The sequence below is a fragment of the Mastomys coucha genome, unplaced genomic scaffold, assembly GCF_008632895.1.
Source record: "Mastomys coucha isolate ucsf_1 unplaced genomic scaffold, UCSF_Mcou_1 pScaffold21, whole genome shotgun sequence".
Classification (NCBI taxonomy): domain Eukaryota; kingdom Metazoa; phylum Chordata; class Mammalia; order Rodentia; family Muridae; genus Mastomys; species Mastomys coucha.
In genome coordinates, this window is record NW_022196904.1 from 73941552 (window position 1) to 73961561 (window position 20010).

At 46.4% G+C, this 20010-nt stretch overlaps 1 protein-coding gene across 3 annotated transcripts in view; it reads right to left on the reverse strand.

Moving 5' to 3' along the window:
• Cemip (cell migration inducing hyaluronidase 1) overlaps window positions 1-20010 on the reverse strand; it is a 157755-nt gene that overhangs the window by 35031 nt on the left and 102714 nt on the right. For all 3 annotated transcript variants that reach the window (XM_031387227.1, XM_031387226.1, XM_031387228.1), the window contains exons 10-13: window positions 16959-17091; window positions 16021-16212; window positions 5430-5605; window positions 3539-3748 (exon numbers count right to left, since the gene is read on the reverse strand). In XM_031387227.1, coding sequence (XP_031243087.1) covers window positions 3539-3748; window positions 5430-5605; window positions 16021-16212; window positions 16959-17091 — 711 coding nt within the window. The remainder of the gene's footprint in view (window positions 1-3538; window positions 3749-5429; window positions 5606-16020; window positions 16213-16958; window positions 17092-20010) is intronic.

Consider the following 20010-nt stretch of genomic DNA (forward strand, 5'->3'; position numbering starts at 1 on the left):
GCTTCTGACATTATTAAAAAACTTAAAAATAAAATTCCTGAGGAGAAGCTGGCCTTGGAGCCCAAGCAAGGGTCATTTGTTTTGAAGATCTTAATGAGTTTTTGAATATGCAAATGAAGTTGAGAGAGGAAACAGAACAAAACCCTACCTAAAAAGGGAAGGAATGCTTTCAGGGCTGTGCAGAGAAGGTAGGGAGCGGTGGGGGGCAAGGATCGGGGAGGATAGAGCTTACAAGGTCAGGGCGCTGCCTGAGAGCAAGCACGTGACCTGGAAGGGGGCAGTGAGACCAGAGAGACGGGCGTCCTCTTCCACACGGTCAATCTGTTCTGCTCTGCTCAGCTCTGGAGTGCTCTCTACCTCAGTCTCCCAGTTCAGCCCTGGGCCAAGTAGCTTTGAGGGAGAGGAAAGATGGAGTCTGGGTCCTAACATCTGGGCTCAAGTGTGAAGGAGAGAAGGGAACAGTTACACAGCTTGAAAAGTGCAGGATACATTCAAAGACACTGGAAAAGAGGTGGTGAGTCAGAGAAAATGGAAGTCTTTCCCACAATTCCCAGGGCTGTGCAGCTGGCAGAGAGGATGCTGGGTTTCCCCATCATGGGCTCCAGCCATCTTTAGCAGAATGCCAAGCGAAAGGTGTGGCCCCAGGGATTGAAAACTTAGGGACTAACTGGATCCACTGGTGCCTGGAGCCATGCAGGGCACAGCGGTTGCAACCTGCTGGGCACGTCTTGGCTTCATAGCACAGGTATTTATAATAAAGATAAGTTGTGAGCAAGTCCTCAGAAAGGATGCGCTTTCTTCTGCACAGTCAGACTCCCAGGCTTAAAGGAGGTAGAAGAGAGCAGACCTCGGACTGAGGTCTTTGTACCTCCTGCTACGGGTTAGGAATATATGGATTGCCTTCCAGTAATAGAAAGACAATGTTCAAGGTCCTGCTTAGGAGCTTGAAATGCACATGAAGATGCTCTGAGCCCACTCCCTGTGGCTCAGAGACTGCAGAGAGTGTATGCAGAACCTCTCCTTGGGGGAAAGTGTCTAACCCTGTCCTTTCAAGCATCCAGGGGATAGTCAGTGCAGAGCCTCCTGAAGTCAGGCTTCCTCTCAGCACCTGCTAGGGAGCCCGGATGCTCTGCTGTATTGCCAGAAGGACATCCTCAACGATGCCACTATCACAGAAAACATTCCTACAGCTTCACTCCATGGATTAAGAACAGGGATTTAGCGAGCTGCAGAAGCAATGTGAGAACGGGGTCCTGTGACCAGAGGAGGGCTGGCATTGCTAACAGGTCCATCAATGTGATTGGTTTCTGCTGAAGACCCTTCCTATGTGAGCATGCATTGGGACTTTTCAAAGTGGCAGGGAGGCCAAGAGCAGCCAACTACACTGGCCCCGCTTTTTGGTGGAAGCATATGTTGCTATCTCCCGGAAGCAGAGGTGTTTTCACAGACCACATAGAGACACTGGGGCACACAGGGCTGCTGCTATTTAACGTCCCCTTGAAGCATGTCACTCGTGCTATCTGGGTTCATCCTCCTAACCACCCTTTGTAGTTGACTCTATCAGCATTTTCACTGGAGGAAACTGAGGTCCAGGACATTTTCATCCATTCCTGCAACTCTGTGCTGGTGACTTTTGAGTTTCTGCTGAGTACAACACTGACACAGAGAAAGGGCAAAGAGATGCATGAACCATGAACCGAGGGAACAATAGTTTCCTGAACTCCGTAGCATTTTAGAGTCACATTACTGAAAGCTGTCCCTGAAATTCAAAGGAAAGCAGACATTGAAGATCTTGGTGGGTTTTGTTTGTTTTTGTGTGCATTGCACATTTATTTATTTATTTAATTAGTTATTTTTGGTCAGAGTGATTTGGTTTAACTTTGAACTATAAGGGGCTGCCGAGGTGGCTCAGTGGTTAAAGGCACTTGGTGATCTTGCAGAGGACTCAGGTTTGGTTCCTACTACCCACATCATAGCACACAACCAGCCCTAACTCCGGTTCCAGGGATCTGACTTCTGTGGGTGCCTGGCAGGCACATGGTATACACACATAGCATTCAATATGAAGATTCATGCAGATAAAACAAGCTTTTTAAAAATAAAAAAATAAATGAGGATGGAGATGCTGCCTGAAGCAGGGGACAAGGGAATCTGGCTCCCAAGGACATGGGAGGAAGAGAGGGAAGAGATGTGAGAGATGGCCTCCTGGGACACTTCAGGACCTGCTGGGTAGAGCAAGGTACTGAGGCTCCTTTCAGCTCCATACAGCTAGGAGCCCTTCTTTCTAGTGTCCTGGGGAGATGTTTGTCTGGGATCTACCCACTTCTGACCAGGGATTGTGTTAGCAAAAGACTTATAACACACACACACACACACACACACACACACACACACACACACCACTGTGTCTTCTGCACTCTAAAGCATAATAGCATGTTTGTCTCTATATGGATTCTTTTGGTTCTGTTAACTGTCCTCCTCCCTTGCCCCCCCCCCAAAAAAAACATAGTCACCCACTGGTAAACCTGTCAACTCAGGCAGCAAAGAAAAGCAAGCAGTGTCGAAGGCCAGCTCCCATGGCAGCGGCATTCTGGAAGGCGTACAACTGCACATTCCAAGAGCATTCAAAGCCAATCCGTAAAGCTGCCGGTCTGTCTGGGATATGGCCCGGCTGCTGCCTGCTTGGCTCAGAGAACCGGAGACCTGGACCATCTCGATGGCAAGCCATGCAATTTGGTTCCACCTTGGAAAGGCTGCAACAAGACTGTGCCTCCAGATCTATCTGGATAGCTTGGCCAGCAAACACTGTTCAGAATTGATTGGTGGTAGGTACCTGAATGGACACTAGATTAAGGTTGGAACAGACACCTCAACCATGTGGTAGCCAGATGACAAGGGAGCTAAGAGATGCTCCTTCCCAATTTGGCAATTGGCATTCCCCAGAACTGGGTAGGAGGAAGTCTTTGGTAATAGTGTTGCACAGATCTTCTTCTTGGATGAAGTTGTCCAGGGTTCTGCTCTAAGGGTCTGACTCTATTGTGGGGACTATCAACATATCTAATTGTCCCAGGTCAGATCTAGGAGGTGGAATGGGTGTCTCAGCTCACTGTCTTCCCTTTCCCACCACAGTCTCTTGACTCCCCCACCTCGCTGAGATAACACAGACCCCTGGAGATGGCTCCATGCCAGTTCTGGAAGACTGTATCTCACTGAGGTATCGGCTCCCCATGCTGTCTTGATGGGTGTCCCAGATGTCCACTCAGCTTCCCCAATACCAGCTGCTCTGTAGTAAGACCTGGACTCCCTGCTCTGAAGATGAGTTGCTAGGATTATACAGCCAGGACTATTTCACTCTCATCCTCTATCCAAGCAAACTGAAGGTAACAAGGTGGTCTGTGGGGCTCACAGGAAAGAAATGGAAAACTTGACTGATTCAGTACTTGTCCATATTCACATTGAAAGACAGTGAGAAAGCACAGCATGAGGTCCCCCTTCCCCTGAATGGCCTAAGTGAGACACACTTCTAGTAGGCACTTACCAACAGACCATTGGAGCCATGGACAGTGACACAGCGGGAGAATGTGTGATGAATGGAGAGGTCCCTGATGTAGGTAGGGGGGTCATAGCCTCCCTGTTCATCCAAATCTCCAGCCAGGTGGAAGTGAATTGGGTACTGGCCTACCAGCTGCTGCCCCATGTACTTCAGCTCCACGCCCTCCAAGTGGGCTGCTTTAAACCCCAGAGCAAACTGCAACAGGAAAGTGAAAGTCAAAAGAGCCCCAAGGAAGCCCCTGATCTTTCCCCTCCCTCACCGTGCTAGCTGACCTGCATTCCCAGAGGACAGAGGTATTACCTTCCTAGTACTTTGTCACTGGGTTTTACTGAGTACATCCTGGTTACTCAATCAATCCAAGAGGCTCTATGTACATGGCTGAGAATGCCTGGTTCTTCTTACACTAAGGGAGTCCAGCAAGTCATTGCAGGATGCTGCAGGATAACAGACTGTTTGGATTGGAAAATGCCCAGGACAGTAGGCTTGCTTTGATCTTCCTTTACCACCTCCATAGCCAACTATGAGGAAGGGATAATCCTAAAGTGCTTAGGGGTTAGGGATAACATAAAACATGCCCTGGGAGTGCTGGAGAGTGGAGGACTCTTATTGTTCACTGTGCGAAATCTTCTTCTGGGGAAAGAAGGGGTGCTGGCGCTGGAGAGACCATGAGCCTCTGCTCTGGGGATATGTATGTGAGTGGCAGATGGTCACAGCACAGGGCTGCTCCTGGATGTGCTCAGGGAAGCTGCTTGGGCAGGTGATGCCTGCATTCCAGGAGCTCAGCAGAACACACACAGTCTAAAGGGACCAGGGTCAGAGGAGTTGGTGACACAATGACCATTTCTCCTAGATTCAGGTACCCACTGGAATGCTGGTCCAGTAGCAATGCCTGGAGAGTAGTATTGAGAATGATTATGAGCCTAACTTGGGCTTCATGGGCAAGAGGGTCATGGGAACTTGGAACTATCCTCAAGATTGGGAGGGGCTGCAGTAGCTTGTGTGACAGAGGATGGCTATTTCCTCTGGATCTCACTATGCTCTCAGGTACCTTCAGTGGTGACAATGGACAGAAAGGACCCACAGACTATGGACTGGAGACTAGAATTCCTGAAATGTAGATCTGTACCACAAGGTTCTCCCTGCCTAAAAGATCAGTAGAGCTCCCATTGTAAACTCTGTTTCCCTCCATCAACCTCTTTGTCTCTTTCTCTTGTTGCTCTGAAAAATCAGAAGCAGAGTATATATTATGGACATTATCCTCATTATTAAAAAGAATTACACTTACAGCACACAATTTTAGCCTCAAGAGATTTTTTTTTTTTATACAAAATTCACGCTGATGCTGTTAGCACTGAAGCCAATAACCATGTGAAAAACATGGAGGAACATGGAGGATGCCTGTGTTTATTGGATTATTTACCAGGACTGATAAAGACATTTTGAACGAAGATAGACAAAGTTCCTTTTTGAGGAACTACTAGGAGCGCTGGTGAACTAGGATTGCTCTGTATAGCATTGAGAGACCTGCTGCTACCTGTAACTAGACCAGCAGTTCTCAACCTTCCTAATACTCTGACCCTTTAATACAGGTCCCCATATTGTGGTGATTGCCCATCATAACATTATTTTCATTGCTACTTTGTAACTGTAATTTTCTTACTGTTATGAATTCTAAAACATTTGTGCTTTCCCATGGACTTAAGATAAATATCTGATATGTGACCCATGTGAAAAGCCCATGATTGGTAAAGAAGAGTGAACTTCTTTTCCTACCCACTGCTCCACCCACCCTTCCCCTCCCATGAGTCTCTGTCCACAGCTAGAACTTCGAGTACCCTCCTGGAGGGCCATGAGCCTTAGCCAGGTACATTCCTACCTTGATGTGGCCCCCAAAGGTATCGAAGTCAAAGAAGTCACAGATGTGATTGGTGTAGGGGTAGCATCTGTCCTCCATTTCCCCCATCACCACAATGTTCCGAGTCAGGAGTCCGACCTCAGCCCGCATGTCTACACCATCAATCTCCTCCCCAATATGTAGGTACTGTGGCTTCCCTAGGACACAAGAGGGACAGAGAAGCAGAAGGATGGTGAAGAGTGCTCACTGTGTTCCCATCCAGTACTCCTACAGCTGTAGCTTGCCCTTCACCAGGCCCTTGTTCATCTTGGGCCCCATGGCCCTTGCTCCCATGACACGGAAGAGCAAAACTCTGGTAGATGTAGTCACATGCCTAGGAGTGGAGCCACAGTTCCTACCTACTTGTGCTTAGCTCTTAAGGCCATGGTAGGTGTGGCTACTTGTCCATAATATACACTCTGCTTCTGATTTTCAGAGCTAGACTCTCCCATGAGTCATCTCACACAGGGCTTCCCAGAGGAGCTGTGCTTCCCCATTCCCTACAGGGAGGCGTGGCCACAGGATGGACATAGAAGTGCCAGGTGTTGTAACCTTTGGGTTGTCTCTCTGGTGGGCCAACCTCACCCAGCAGAGGAAAGCCACAGTGTAGAGAGAGATGGCAGAGCAGCGAGAGAGACAGAGAGAAACACACACACACACACACACACACAGAGAGAGAGAGAGAGAGAGAGAGAGAGAGAGAGAGAGAGAAAGAGCGAGAGAGAGACAGACACAGACACAGAGACACAGAGACAGAAACAGAGAGAAACCCTGTCTCCAGATGACTCCTCAGAGCTTGCACTGTATTGGGTGGGTTTCTAGCTGTAATTCTTAGGATAAAACAAGCCTTCTTTCAGAACCCTGCTCCAAGCAGGGCCAGCCCATGCTTTGCTCTCAGCAGCCCTGAGGAGAAAGAACAGGCTGGCATTCCTGTGTCTAGAGCCTGGCCTTGCACACACACCCCTGTGGTACCAAAAGGAGCAATGGGAAAGAACTTGCACCCTGACCTGTGCTAACTTCATCCTGCATCTCTTAGCCGAGGCACTCTCTGAGGCCATGGATCCTAGGCCCGTCCTGTGGCACATTCAGAAGGCATCGCCTCCAGCTGGCAGTCCTTTCCAGTTCAGCCATCTCGTCCCTCATCTGCATTTCTTATGTTCTCTGCCCTCAAAGTCCCCCAGCCTTGCTATCCTTGAGAAAAATCTAGCAAACCAAATACCCTCCCACACTGACTCTGGTCCTTGTTCTGTGTGGCTGAATCCTTGACCCTGTGTTCTGTCCATTTCTTCCTCCCACAACCTCACCCCTCTCTAGCCAAATTCCCTTCGTGTTACCTCCCATCTCTTCTCCATCTGTGCAGAAAACACAGCTAAAGACAGGCTCGTCACTAAGATGGCTGACAGGGCTTGTGGATACTTTCTCTTTCATTCGAGGATGCAGTTACAAAGAACAACTCTCCCATGTGGACTAACAGCCCGAACCACAACACCTACACACTTGGCTTTCACTCTGGCCTTGACTTGATCAAGGAGGCGCTTGCCTCAACCCTGAGATACCACTAGTGCCCACGTGTGAAGGCCACAGTTAAAATTAGCAATACCCACCACAACGGCCTTCCTCTGCTTTCTCATCCACAGGAAGAGTTGACCCTTGCCCTCCCTCCCCATCACCAAGCACACATCCTGGGAGCTGACAGTATTGCTAAAGAAGCCTATGGTTTTAGAATTCTGCAGACTCAGTGAGATAGTGGTTTCTTTGAAGCAATGTGACATTGGTGCATACTAAAGCTGAGAAAACAACCCCAGGCAAGTGAATGGTATGTGTTTTCTGTTGCAGCTGAGACAGATTACCACAGGTTTATTTTTTATGATCCTGGAGGTTAGATGTCTGAAATTAATTTTGTGGGGTGAGTCAAGGTGTTGGCATGGTTGCTTGCTTGAGAAAGTACCACATAGACTCTGTTCCTGGGCACTTTCAGATTCCAGTGGCCACCTGTATTCCTTGGCTTGAGACCCCCATCTTGCATTTTTCCATTGCTCCCTCTGCTTTTGTCATTCCTTTACTTTCTCTTCGCTAATCTTCCATAATCCTTCTACTCTGGTACCTTTGTAATTATATTGGACCCACCCATATAATCCAGGACACTTCCATTTCCAGAACTTTAATCTGGTCATCATTGTAAACTCTTTCTGTCATGTGAGGCAATGTTCACAGGAACTAAGGATCACAACATAGATTCAGCCTACCACAGAGTCCTTAAGAGTCTCAGGCGTAGTGTCAGTCAGCTTTCTGTTACTCTAATACCTGGGATAAATACATTTATAAAGGAGAAACGCTTATCTCCGTTCATAGTTTCAGAGGTTTTGATACCCATTGCCTATGTTTCTTTGGCCAATGGTGACACAGCATATCATGGTGGTTGCATATGGCAGAGGAAGTCCATTTACTTTGTGTCCAGGAATGAAACAGGGCAAGGAGACCAGTATCCCACAGTCTGCTTCTAGGACTTATCCCTAATGAACTTAAAACTTCCACTAGCTTCTACCACCTTCAAACAGTTCCACACTGGTCTAACATACTAGAGAAGATCATTGGAAACAAGTTAACTACAGAATGCTGGGGTTCTTCCTCCCTGAACCCACTGTGGCTTTTGGTTTGGGTCATGGGCTATGTGTCATCTTTACTGCTTTAAGGTCCTATGGCCATTCATGTGGAAGCCTCTGCTTCTATCCCTGTTGCTCTCCCTGCCTGTTGGTTCTGTTGGTTCACAAGCAAGCTAACCACAGGGCCTACCCTCTAAAGGGCAAAGCCTGTCCTCAAAAGTGGTGTGCCTGGCCTCTGAGGGACACTGCTTTTGGAGGGCCATTCAGAGGCAACATGAAGCATGTCTGATGGATGAAAAGAAAAGAGACTCAGATTCAGAAAGAAACATTCTAGAAGTTGATGCTGATCATCTCTAATTATGACGCCTTGGTCATGGAGGATCTTTTATCATCCTGCTTTTGATCTGCTAGCTTTTGATTCAAGGGCTGAGCAGATCACTATATCTCTGTGTCCTTTTTTTTTTTTTTTTGATGACCACAGGAGTGTGCCACTGTGACCCCTCTTCAAGGACTGAAGAGCTACCCTCTCACTGTTCCTTCTATTCTAGCTCTTGCAGTTTTAGGTCATAGGGCCTCAAACTCCTACCATCTTTGTTCCAGAGTGCCTGTTGATCCTCTCTAACTGGCTCAGAGCTTCCTGGAAGGAAGAAGTCTATCTGACTGATTTCTATCCTTCCTTCTGCACTTGCACAGTAGTCTGCAGATTCTACAGAGTCCTCACATGCATCTTGCCAGTGGGGGCTTTTACATATCTACCTCTGTCTGTTATATCTTCCTTCTCTCTTTTCTTTGTCAGGAGAACATCTGCTCTCCTAAGCCACTCCAGCTCAATATGCAGAGAACTGGGTCTTCTTACAAAGCTGGGTGTCTGTCCTCAAGAGCTTCTGGGATCCTGGTCTTCTGGGTCCCAGTCCTCCAGTCATGCTAGGTCCAGAGCTATTCTTTCCTAGTGGAAACTCCAAAGGCCAGTGTTCCTGACAATGCCCCAGGAAACTCTCAAAGGATTTCTCAATCAAGCAAGACAGCTTGGGTTTGTATCAGGGGTACAGAGGGAGAATGGACTGCTACTGCCCTTGAAGGCAAGTGATGAACATGCCGCGAGGTACAACATTGAGCTGGCTTTCCATATGTTCCCAGAAAGCTAGACTTGTTTTGGGAACAGGTGGTACTATAAGCAACAGGTGGTACTGATACCCATCTTTAATAGGCCAAGGTGGATAGATCAGACGCCCTGGCTCCTGGTGGTCTCATCTCTTCATGTCCCTCCAGGCTGGCTGGGATTGCCTTCTGAGGGCCTTTGTCACCTCGAGTTCCCATCCACCTGCTTGCCTCTATGAGGAAAGCCATTCTCCATATGGCTCTGAGCCAGACTGTATGACTCAGTTTGCAATAGAGTCTTGGAGTCCATGGTTTAAACTCCCTGAACCTTGGGCCCTTCATCTATGAAGCAGAGATAAAAAATAGCTCACATCCCAAAAAGTAGCTAGATCAACAAGTTAGTTAGTTCATACAATGTGCTCAAACAGCCCTAGGCACATGGTTGGAGGCCAGAGGGACAGAAATGACATTTGCAGCTGTCAGGGCTTTTGTCTCCAGAGCTTCACCAGTGACAGGAACTAAAGGACAGCTGGTTTCACAGGGGAAGCAGGGCACCAGTGACTTCAGGGAGATGGAAGGCTTGTGTGCAGCAGATTCCCATGGACTAAGGAAATGCAGGTCCCACTGAGAAATGCAGGATTCTGCAGTCCCAGCCACCTCCCCTGCTCCAAGACTCCTTATCAGAACCTTTACAACACTGCTCCTGGCCACAGTGCAAGCAGTTATCTTTCCTTGTCCCTTTCACAGGCCACTCCCAATGGCAATCCCAGGGAAGTGCTGTGCCTGATTTCTTTCACCCTTTCCTGAGTGTGGGGTTCTCCCACAACTCTCCATCTCCCGCACCCCTACTCCCCACCTTTTCACAGCACTCATGTGCAGGCTGACCAGGTCAGAACTGTCTCAAATGACTTGGGCCTACTAGGAAAGGGGGAGGGGACCTGGGGCATAGGGAGGCTCTAAATATTGGTATTTTCTGAGTTCATCCATAGGCACCCGAATATCATACTCTTTGAACATCCACAGGACAAGCAGAGAACCAGACACCCTAAGAGCAAGAGAAGAATAAACCACAAACACATTCTCTGGGAGACAGACACAACAGGTACTTATAGATTAGAATTCAGGATGTCAGGGGAAGATGGTGACTGGATTGTTCTTCTCATACCATCAGGGGCTAGGACTAGTCCAAAGGGACAAGAATAGCCTAGGACTCCTATGACCATTTCAGATGGAGATACTAAGATTATGAACTTTTGTGGAAGACAATGTAGCATACATAAGTTTGCAGCTGGACAGCTGGGGGTTTGAAAGATACCGGCTTGCTTGGTCTACACTACACCACCCACAAGGACATCCTGTGACAACAGATTCCGTGCTGTTCCACATGGTAGCCACTAAGCCCGCGTGGCTTTCGAACACTTAAAATCTGTCTACTGTAAGGAACGGGGTGAAATTTTATTTAACTTCCATTAAGTTGAAGCAGCTCTATGTGGCTGGTGGCTACCACTTTGGAAATCATGGACTTAGGTATTTGATTTCTACAGCCTCAGTTTCTTTATTGGCTTCATATATAAAACAGGAACTCCCAGATAGTGAGGCCTTACAAAGATGGGACAGGCAGACCTGTATAGTACTGAGACTATCACGGGAAATGGTGCTCATTCTAAGTAGTGGTCATAGTAGTTAAAGGGTGGAAGTATTTATAAGGCAAAGTGAGATGGTGACAAAGAGAAGAGGGTGACAAAATAACCAAGGGGAGACTTCAAGTGTCATGGCAACATGAAGAAGTGCTAGGAATCACACTGAGGCTGGCAAAACTCTGAAAAACTTTTTTTAGGTGAGTCATGTATCTCCAGCACATTGTCACCCCCATCTGTTTCTCACCAACAAAACCTTAAAATGCAAAGAGGGTGGCTGACTGGAAATAGGGATTATGAGAGAGGAGGATCAGAGAAGAATGTATGCCTCCCTCTCTGCAGCCAGACTGAGGAGCTGAGCCTGAAAGAATGCAGCATGTAGGAGAAGAATTCAGGTACACAAAGGGATGAACGGGAGGAGTCCTCACTCTGTGTTAGTGGGCAATGGAAAGCAGAGAATGGACTTTGGGAAGAGGAGCAATGGGTGTCTTCTCAGGACAGACAGATGGACAGACAGCTGTGCATGCGTAATCATCCGCAGCTGACACTTCTGTGACACTCCTCACCAGGAGGAACTGTTTCCATGGGGATGCAAAACTCCTGAGCAGAGTTTAGAGGTACTCTTAATAGGTAGTGGGAGGCTGGGTGTGGGGCTGGAGGAGAATCCTTCAAAGGTAAAGGGACTTGAGGGTATCATGAAGGATGTCTAACATTGTCTCCACTCATACTCCTCCTACAGATGCAGACATGGGAAATCCTTCCTTGCTAGGAGCATCCAACAGACCCATGGAGTTCAGTAGCTTCCTGTGTACTCAAACAGAGTCCCTGGTTGTCCTGCGGCCTCCTCTTCCTTCTATGATCCTAGGTGCTCTCATTGTCTCCACGGTAGCCTACCTGTCCTCCTCATGGCTGACCATGCCTGCTCAGGTGATGTGCCCACATGCCTTCCCTTCTAGCAATACGTCTCTTTCCCAGCCACTCTGTCATCTTCTCCCAGCTTCCCACCTAATCATGCCTCAGGGAAAGCACCATGCCCACTCCAACAGAGTGGAATCCCTCCTCCCTCTGCCCAGGTCCTTACACATCTCTTTTATAATTATTGTGGATGGAGTCTTATTTTAACTGTAATGACTCTGATGGATGCCATTCTCCCTGCTGGGAGGCAGCTTCCCTTAGGGCAGAGAACATTGTCCGTCTTGCTCACCATGGCACCCGATGCATTGCCTGGCACATGTTCCGTGCTCAGGAACTTCTGGGTGTATGGATGATAAAATGTTCCACTCTCTCTCTCTCTCTGTCCTCACAGATCCTAGGGTACCTCCCCATCCCCAGGGGAGGAAAGTGCTGACCCATCATTCACAGATGTGACTCCCACACCTGGACCACACCTAGCTGGTCAGATCTCCAGAAGATTACTGCAGGCTGCCACAGACTCGAGTTTTACTTAATAACGATGATAGGGGTTGCTTTTTCTTCCACAATGCCATGTGCCTGCAGGTTCTAAATGGCAGAAATGGCAAACTGAAGCATACAGGGTCCAACCACCAGTACTCAGTCATGCTTCTTCTAGCCTTTTCATACTGAGGGTTAGATGCTAAATTATTGCTGCCAGCGCTGTGGAGACAGCTCCATAGCACCTGTTACACAAATATGAAGACTCTGAGTTCAGTTCCCAGAACCTATGCAAATGCTGCTTGGGTGTAAAAGCCCGCCTATAAGTCCATGGCTCAGAAGATGGAAACTAGGGATCCCTGGAACAAGCTAGCTAGTCAGAATAGCCGCACTAGGGAGCTCTGAGTTCAGTTGAGAGACTACTCCAATATGAAACCTGAGCTACCATATACATGCGTGCACATCACCCAACATATGCCCAAACACATGTGAGCATGCATACACCTATGAACACTAAACATACACATAAATAAGAAGAATAAAAAGAATTATTGTAGCTGACATCAATAGTAACTGCATCAAGGTAGGTGTGGTGACACAGGCTTTTGGTCCTAGCATTTGGGAGATAGAGGCAGGATTGTGAGTTAGGACTATCCTGAGCTAAGTTAGTGAGATCTTATCTCTACAAATGGGGACATAGTTACTTGAATCCTCTTTTTTTACCTCTGCCAAACAACACAAAGCCAAAGATGCCTTTCACACAATGTGTTTATAGATTATGTCCAGCACCTCATTCCCTTCTAACATTGGGATTCAAAGCACAAATAACCCCTATCCAGAATCTTAGCATAGTGTCAAGTTTATGTTGCCATGCCATGCCCCATGGATGATGAATGAGGTGAATTCCTCAAGCTCAGGGATAAAAGAAGAGTGATCTTCTAAGTCTATCTCCTTCCCTTTCTTGAATACAGATAAGTTTTTCTTATCTGGCTGCCAGAAAGCTCAGAGATAACCTTTACGGCTTATGTCCACCATTCATGCAGACCTTTGTTTTCATGCTTTGTTACTTAAACTTTTATTCTCCAGATTATCCCTTTTTTCTTTTTCTTTTTTTTAAAAGATTTATTTATTATTATATGTAAGTACACTGTAGCTGTCTTCAGACACACCAGAAGAGGGCGTCAGATCTCATTACGGATGGTTGTAAGCCACCATGTGGTTGCTGGGATTTGAACTCAGGAACTTTGGAAGAGCAGTCATTGCTCTTAACGGCTGAGCCATCTCTCCAGCCCTATCCCTTTTTTCCACTTCATTTCTTTCCTTTGGGTGTCAGATTGATCTGGACTTACTTATAAGATGCCCCAAAGCTTTTCCTGAAGACTGTAAGGGTTCAAACATTATCATTGTAATGAAATCTCTTACCTTGTAGACTTCTAGACTTGACCTGTCCACTGCTACCTCCTTCTTTCTCTAGCCATACTCCCAAACTAGCATCTCACTAAAACTATGTGTTTGGCAGACTCTAATCCAAGAATTGGTGCCTTGGGATTCCAGCTGTGCACCATCTCAGTCATCTGACACACAGGGCCATTTCCTCTAAGAACAAATTTAGGAGGTGGAACTCTAACTGTTTCTCACTTCACTCAAATGAGGCTTCTTGAATTCTTCCTCAAGTACTTCCTAACCAGCCAAAAGAGATTGTTTTGAGTTTTAGTTTCTCAAGGTTTATTTCTAAAACACTAGACAATTGAAATATACTGTCTATGCCTTTCTCAGTGCCCAGTCTTCTCATCAAGATTGGGCTACTTCCCCAGGCAGTAGCATTTGATAATCTGAACATCCATCCAGTAGTGAGTCTCTTTCCTTCCGGCAGGTCACTCTGGTTTTTAAAAATGACCCTTTATTGACTTGAGGCAGTCTAAGGATTACTGGTAAAGTCCTGACCTCTCAGAGAAGCTTAGCCATATCCCATGTCCCTGGACAGTGGCTATGCAGCATGGTGTCTCAGAGACTCTGTATGCTTGCTAGAGACAGGAATGCCTAGAGATGTTACTCACTGCTCCCTGCTGCCAAGGTCCTCAAAGCTGCCCTGCACCGAGTCCTTTGCAGCTTTGTTCTTCAGTATCTAACTTGTTTCTCTGACACTGAATGGCCTGCCCGTTGATTCCTTTCTTGTTTCAGAAAGTCAAGTTGGATTCTGTTGCTTACAACCCAAAGAAAGATATACATACATAATTTCCAGGAGCAATGGACCTACATTATGTATAAGGTGTCTGGTAGTTTGAATAGGAATGGCCCCCTAGGCTCATATTTTTGAATGTTTTGTCTTTAGGGAGTGGAACCACTTGAGAAGGAATAGGAGGTGTGGCCTTGTTGGAGGAAGTTTATTAGTAGGCTTTGGGATTTTAAATGCCCAGGCCAGGCCCAGTGCTTTCTTCTCTTCCTGCTGCCTGACAATCCAGATGTAAAACTCTCAGCTACTTCTCCAGCACCATGTATGACTTCATCCCACCATGCTGCCTACCATTATAATAATGAACTAAATCTCTAGACTGTAAGCTAACCCCAATTAAATGTTTTCCTTTATAAGAATTGTGGTCATAGTGTCTCTTCATAGTAATATAATGTTGACTAAGACAGTCTTTTTTGCTCTCTTAGAATCCGTGGTTCTGGTAATATCACAAAACATAAAATATAGGGCATATAAGTGAAGATTCAGGAGATGAAAAATGAAAACTCAAAAGCTATGGACAGAAGAGATTTAAAGCATTGAGGTCGACTAACTCATTTTTAAACAAACATTCAATCTCTGTCCTCTCAATCTCAGGGAGAAAAATAGGCTTCTCTGATAGCTCATATTGACCTTGACTATGGGATGCACTCTATGCTGACCTCTGTTTGGGCCAGCAGACTGTGACTGTTTAGTTTAATTTTTCTGAGTTCATTTTGTTTTCTTTTTTTCCCTCTCTTCCTTTCTTCCTTCCTTCCTTCCTTTCTTTCTTTCTTTCTTCCGTTCTTTCTCTTTCTTTATTTCTTTTTTTTTAAAGTAAGGTGTTATCCTGAAGCCTGGGTTTGTCTGGTACTCACTATGTATCCCAGGCGAGTCCCAAATTCTAGGTCATTCTCTCTCTCTGGTCTCCCAAGTTCTAGACTTCTAGAGACGAGCTAGCATGTCCATCGTGAGCCAGTTCTAAGCCCAGACCTTAGAAGTCCCCCATTCTCCCCTCTCCTCTATAGGAATTTCCCGCCTCTGTCCTCTGTATTCTGTCCTCTGTCATGAGAAGAATGTGTCTGGGGAAGTCTGAGAATAGGATGGAGCCATTCTGAGCCCATCTTCTAGATTGAAGCTAGGCTTGGCCTAGAAAGGCTTAAGCCTTGTGCTATATGAGAGTGTCCCCCAAAGGCTCCTGAGTTAAAGCTTTGCCATGAGCCTGTGATGCTATTAGGGGTAAGGTCTAGTGGGAAGAAGTTAGATCACTGGGAAGATGTCCTTGAAGAGGATGCTGGGACTCCAACATCTTCCTTTCTTTGTTTCCGGGATGCCATGAGATAAGCAACTTCCTCCATCACTAGTTCTTGCCCTAAACAACAGAGCTAACAAATCATGAACTGAAGCTTCCAAACCCATGAATGTTTCTTCTTAAGTGAATTTATTTCGGCTATCAGTTAGGCTGCCTGCCTGGACAGTGTATAGATGCATCACTAAAGAACCAATGCTTGCAGTGAGGATCTCAGCATTTTCTTTGGTTTGTAGGACTCTGAGAATAGCTCACAGATTCAGAACTTTTACTTGAGGTCTACCAGCATTCAGATACCTGCAGCCTGAGGTGAGGAGATGCCTACCTGCCACCTTGACCTGTGTAGAGCTGCAAGCTTTGCAGGGGAGCACCCGGAACTCTTCTGCCTGGTACATCGAGTAGTCAGTGCTGGCGACGACCAGGGTGTCTCCAGGCCTCCATGACCGCACATTGTCCATCAGACTCAGGATGGTGCTGTTTACGTTGGTGTCGATGCTAACTGTGAGCTTGGGCCTCACTGTAACCCAAAACAGGAAGAACTGAGATACAGCCTCTTTGCCTTCAACAAACATGTGGCTGCCCACCTCTTCCCCTCCCCTCTGGAAATCGGTAAATGCCAGGTGTGCCCTTCCAAAACCCAAATCACCAGACTCTCTCTCATCCCAGTCTCAGTACTTACAGGTTTTTGAAGTCAACAAAAACCCAACCAAAAAAAGACCCATTCATTAGCTCTGGGCAGAGGAATTTTCCACTGACTTCTAAGCTGGTGTTCAGTGTGCTGCCTCACCACACCCACTTTACCCAAGATGTAAAACCAATATAGTCCCTCTCCACTATTATTTACAGTAGCCGTAAGTCCCACCCCCAAGTCCATCCCTAATGATTGCTTTCTGGAGATGCTGATTCCAGAACAAACCAGCCATTTCCAGTCCTTTCTAATGAGCACTGCCTGGGGAACTGGGTTTGAAACAACAGCACTGGAAGAGGCAGAGAGTCTGTGTCAGTCCTGTCCATCAGCACACTGCATTCTTAGACCATGCCCACCCCTTCTAGAAAGGCTTAAGACAGGCCAGAGATTGGCTATCTGCTTCCAATGCCTGGGACCATCTGGCTGCTTTTGCACTCAGTGGGTGAGATTGGGACACTTTGATATTCAACAGGGCTAACCCAGCCATCCCATTTCATAGTGCATAGAAGCCAGGTTAGGGATCAGAGCTCAGTTGCATTTCTAACCCAATAAGGAGCCAGGATCTGCTTGCTTACCAGGTTTTCCGCATAAGAATCGCACTCGATAGCTGCGGCAGGCTCTGCCCCGGGTGTAGCAAGCAAACCTGTAATCTTGGCCGTTTTTGTAGACAACCTCAGTGCTGAGGGCAACTCCATCCATTGTTGTGGCCTGAGAATGGAATGGAAATTACAGATCAAGGATGCTTTTTTTATGAAGAGGGAAAGTGCTGATTAATGTCCACAACTTATATTTACAAGTCTAAAATTGTCCCCACTGTGAAACTATTTACAACAGCCCAGGACTATTATCCCAATAGTTTTTGTGTGCTTTGTTATAAGAAAGACAGTGTTAAGTCTCAGAATGGAGGTAGTGAAGCCTGATTTCTGGGAGAGAGTTAGTTAGAAAGTTTGTTATCTAGCAGGAGTCCTGAGTCCTACTGATTGCTCATCATTGTGCGCACATTTACAGAGCATCCACCATACACAGGCTTTCTTAGGACCCTGATGTATCTCTTCTTATGAATATCTTACCACCTCAGTGGTAGTAAGGAGCTGGCATTTATTTACCAGGTATTCACTCTATACAACCAACAGGTGCCCAAACGGGCTTCTATTATACCATCAGAAATCTCAAAAGTCTCTGTGCCTAGGTCCTACCTAATACCTTTCTCTACTGACACAATAAACTAGTTCAGCCCAAACAAGAATATAAAGGCAGATTTATTAGGAGGTAGCTCTCCAGCGGGTTCATCACTGGTCTCAAAGGAGCAAGGAGGTTTTTATAGAACTTGGGTGAGGAGGGATGATATGTCCCATAGAGCTGGGATTGTATCCCTGTCTGCTCAAAACCTGATCCTCTGGACTGGCACTCTCAGGTGAATTGCTGGAAACATGGAAGAGTGATGATATGCTAGGCCAGAGTTTTCTTTGTATGGGTGGGGTTGAGAGAAGGAGAGCAGAAGGGGTTTACCAGCTTGTGCAAGCATGGGCGGTGGTTCCAACCAAACACTACCCTCAAAGGCTGAGATCTGGTGTGTTTAGGTTGTGACCTAGGCATCTGGACTTTAAAAACTTTCCAGGTGATTCTAACAGGTAGGAAAGTTCGGGATCAACTCTCTCAGTTAAAGACCTAAATGCATGTGAATATCCATTACATCCTCATAGTGAAACTATGTTGTGGTAGTTGGTTCTACAGATAAGAAACATGGCCTTCAGAGAGGATGAGTAACTTGCCAAACATCACAAGGCTAGTAATTGTTGCAGTGAAAATTGATGCCCAAGCTCATTTAGCTTCAAAGCCCCCATCCTAACTTGCAGGTATGCCCAGCCTAATGGCCTTTGTTCAAATGTCCTGTTTCCCATCCCCACTACCCATCCACCCCACTGCATCCTTGAAAGTGAGGTTGCAACTGACTAGGGATGCCAGGCAAGAAGCACAAGGACAGGATAGAATTTAGGAATGGGCTCAAAGGACGATGGTTCCTGCTTACTGGGGCTCATCCCAAAGCCAGGGTGTGTCCCTCTGAAGACTGGTTGTCATTCAAAGACATGCAATTTAGAAAAGCACTGTGGTCATCTTTGGCACAGAAACCACGGAGACAAGGAGACAGGCTTGGAGAAGGGAGGAAAGTATCACAAATAGAGAGAGAGAGAGAGGGAGAGAGGGAGAGAGAGAGAGAGAGAAAGAGAGAGAGAGAGAGAGAGCGCTAGACTTTTTAAGAAATATTATCTAGAATCTAACTAACAAACCAACAAAGCCAGCTTTGTCTTGGCCCTGAAAGGAGGTCTCCCAGACATGCATACTAAAATTCAACCAACATTCAGCTCTTTCCATGGTCTCTGTTACAGTTGAGACCAGGTTATAAATCTATCCCTTTGGTACCCTCTAAAACCCAAAGGAGTCATCACCAACTCATTACCTATTAGAGTTGGATTTTTGTCACAAGATAAAAAAATCCAGTAACGATTTCAAGGGAACTGCTTAATTACACTGCTATCTCTTTTAATGACCTCATGTCAGTCTTGTATAAGAAGAGTAAAAAAAGATCTATCACTGCTAAATGGCAGGAATCATTAAAGAAATATTATTATTAACCATGCTTGCAGATAATAAAATACTTAATAATATTTCATTTTTAAGAGTAAATTAAATTAATTTTGAGCAGGGCAGTGTGACACAATGGTACTTGCATTTAATCTCAGCACTCAGGAAGCAGAGGCAGGTGGGTCTTTGTGCCAGCCTGATCTATATGGTGAGGTCCAGGCCAGCCAGGTGTCGTGAGACTCTGTCTCAAACCACTCCCTCGGTTTTTGAATAAAATTTATAGAGGACACTCAGACACTCATGTCCATACATGGTCAGTCCATGAAACCAAGTTGTGAGGGAACATTTATGACCCCTATTTTTGCATTGAGCCATAAAGTCAAACAATATGATATACATCTACAGCCAGAGTGTACATGCAGAGCTAGAGCATAGGGTTTAAAAATGCTCACCCTGAGGGTTGTGCACACACAGTCACCTTGAGGAGGCATGCCGCCCAGAACATTCACAGGAGGCAGCCCAAAGCTGTCAGCAATGTGTATGGGGACCTTCTTAGCTAGTCAGACCTCTCTAGCTTCCAGTTTTATGTTAGCTACTGTGGGGTGACAATGACAATCTGTTGTTGTCCCCCATTCTCCAGTCCTCTGGAGGTCACAGATGTCCATAACACCCTGTTCCAAGATGATCTAACTATGTTCCACTATGTATGTGGAACAGGTGTCCAGAACCTGTGTCAGATGCAGTTCTGGGGAGTGGGGGTGATGCAGCCATGAAGAGGGCTTAGTGAGTGCCCTGAGCCCCAAAGACATGAAAAGCCGTTGGCAACCATGGGGGCCAAGATGCTGTATGAGTCTCTTTCACTTCAATGTGTATTCAATGTGGAGGTCATCTCCTCCGCCAGGTAGAATAAACTATGAGTGGAGATCCTTTGTAGACTCCATGAATGCTGACTTCTATGTACCTGCTATCTGCCCACTGTGTGCCTAAGGGCATCAATACAGAAGTGAGCTTGGTAGGCCAAGCAGGATACTGCAGCCACAGCTG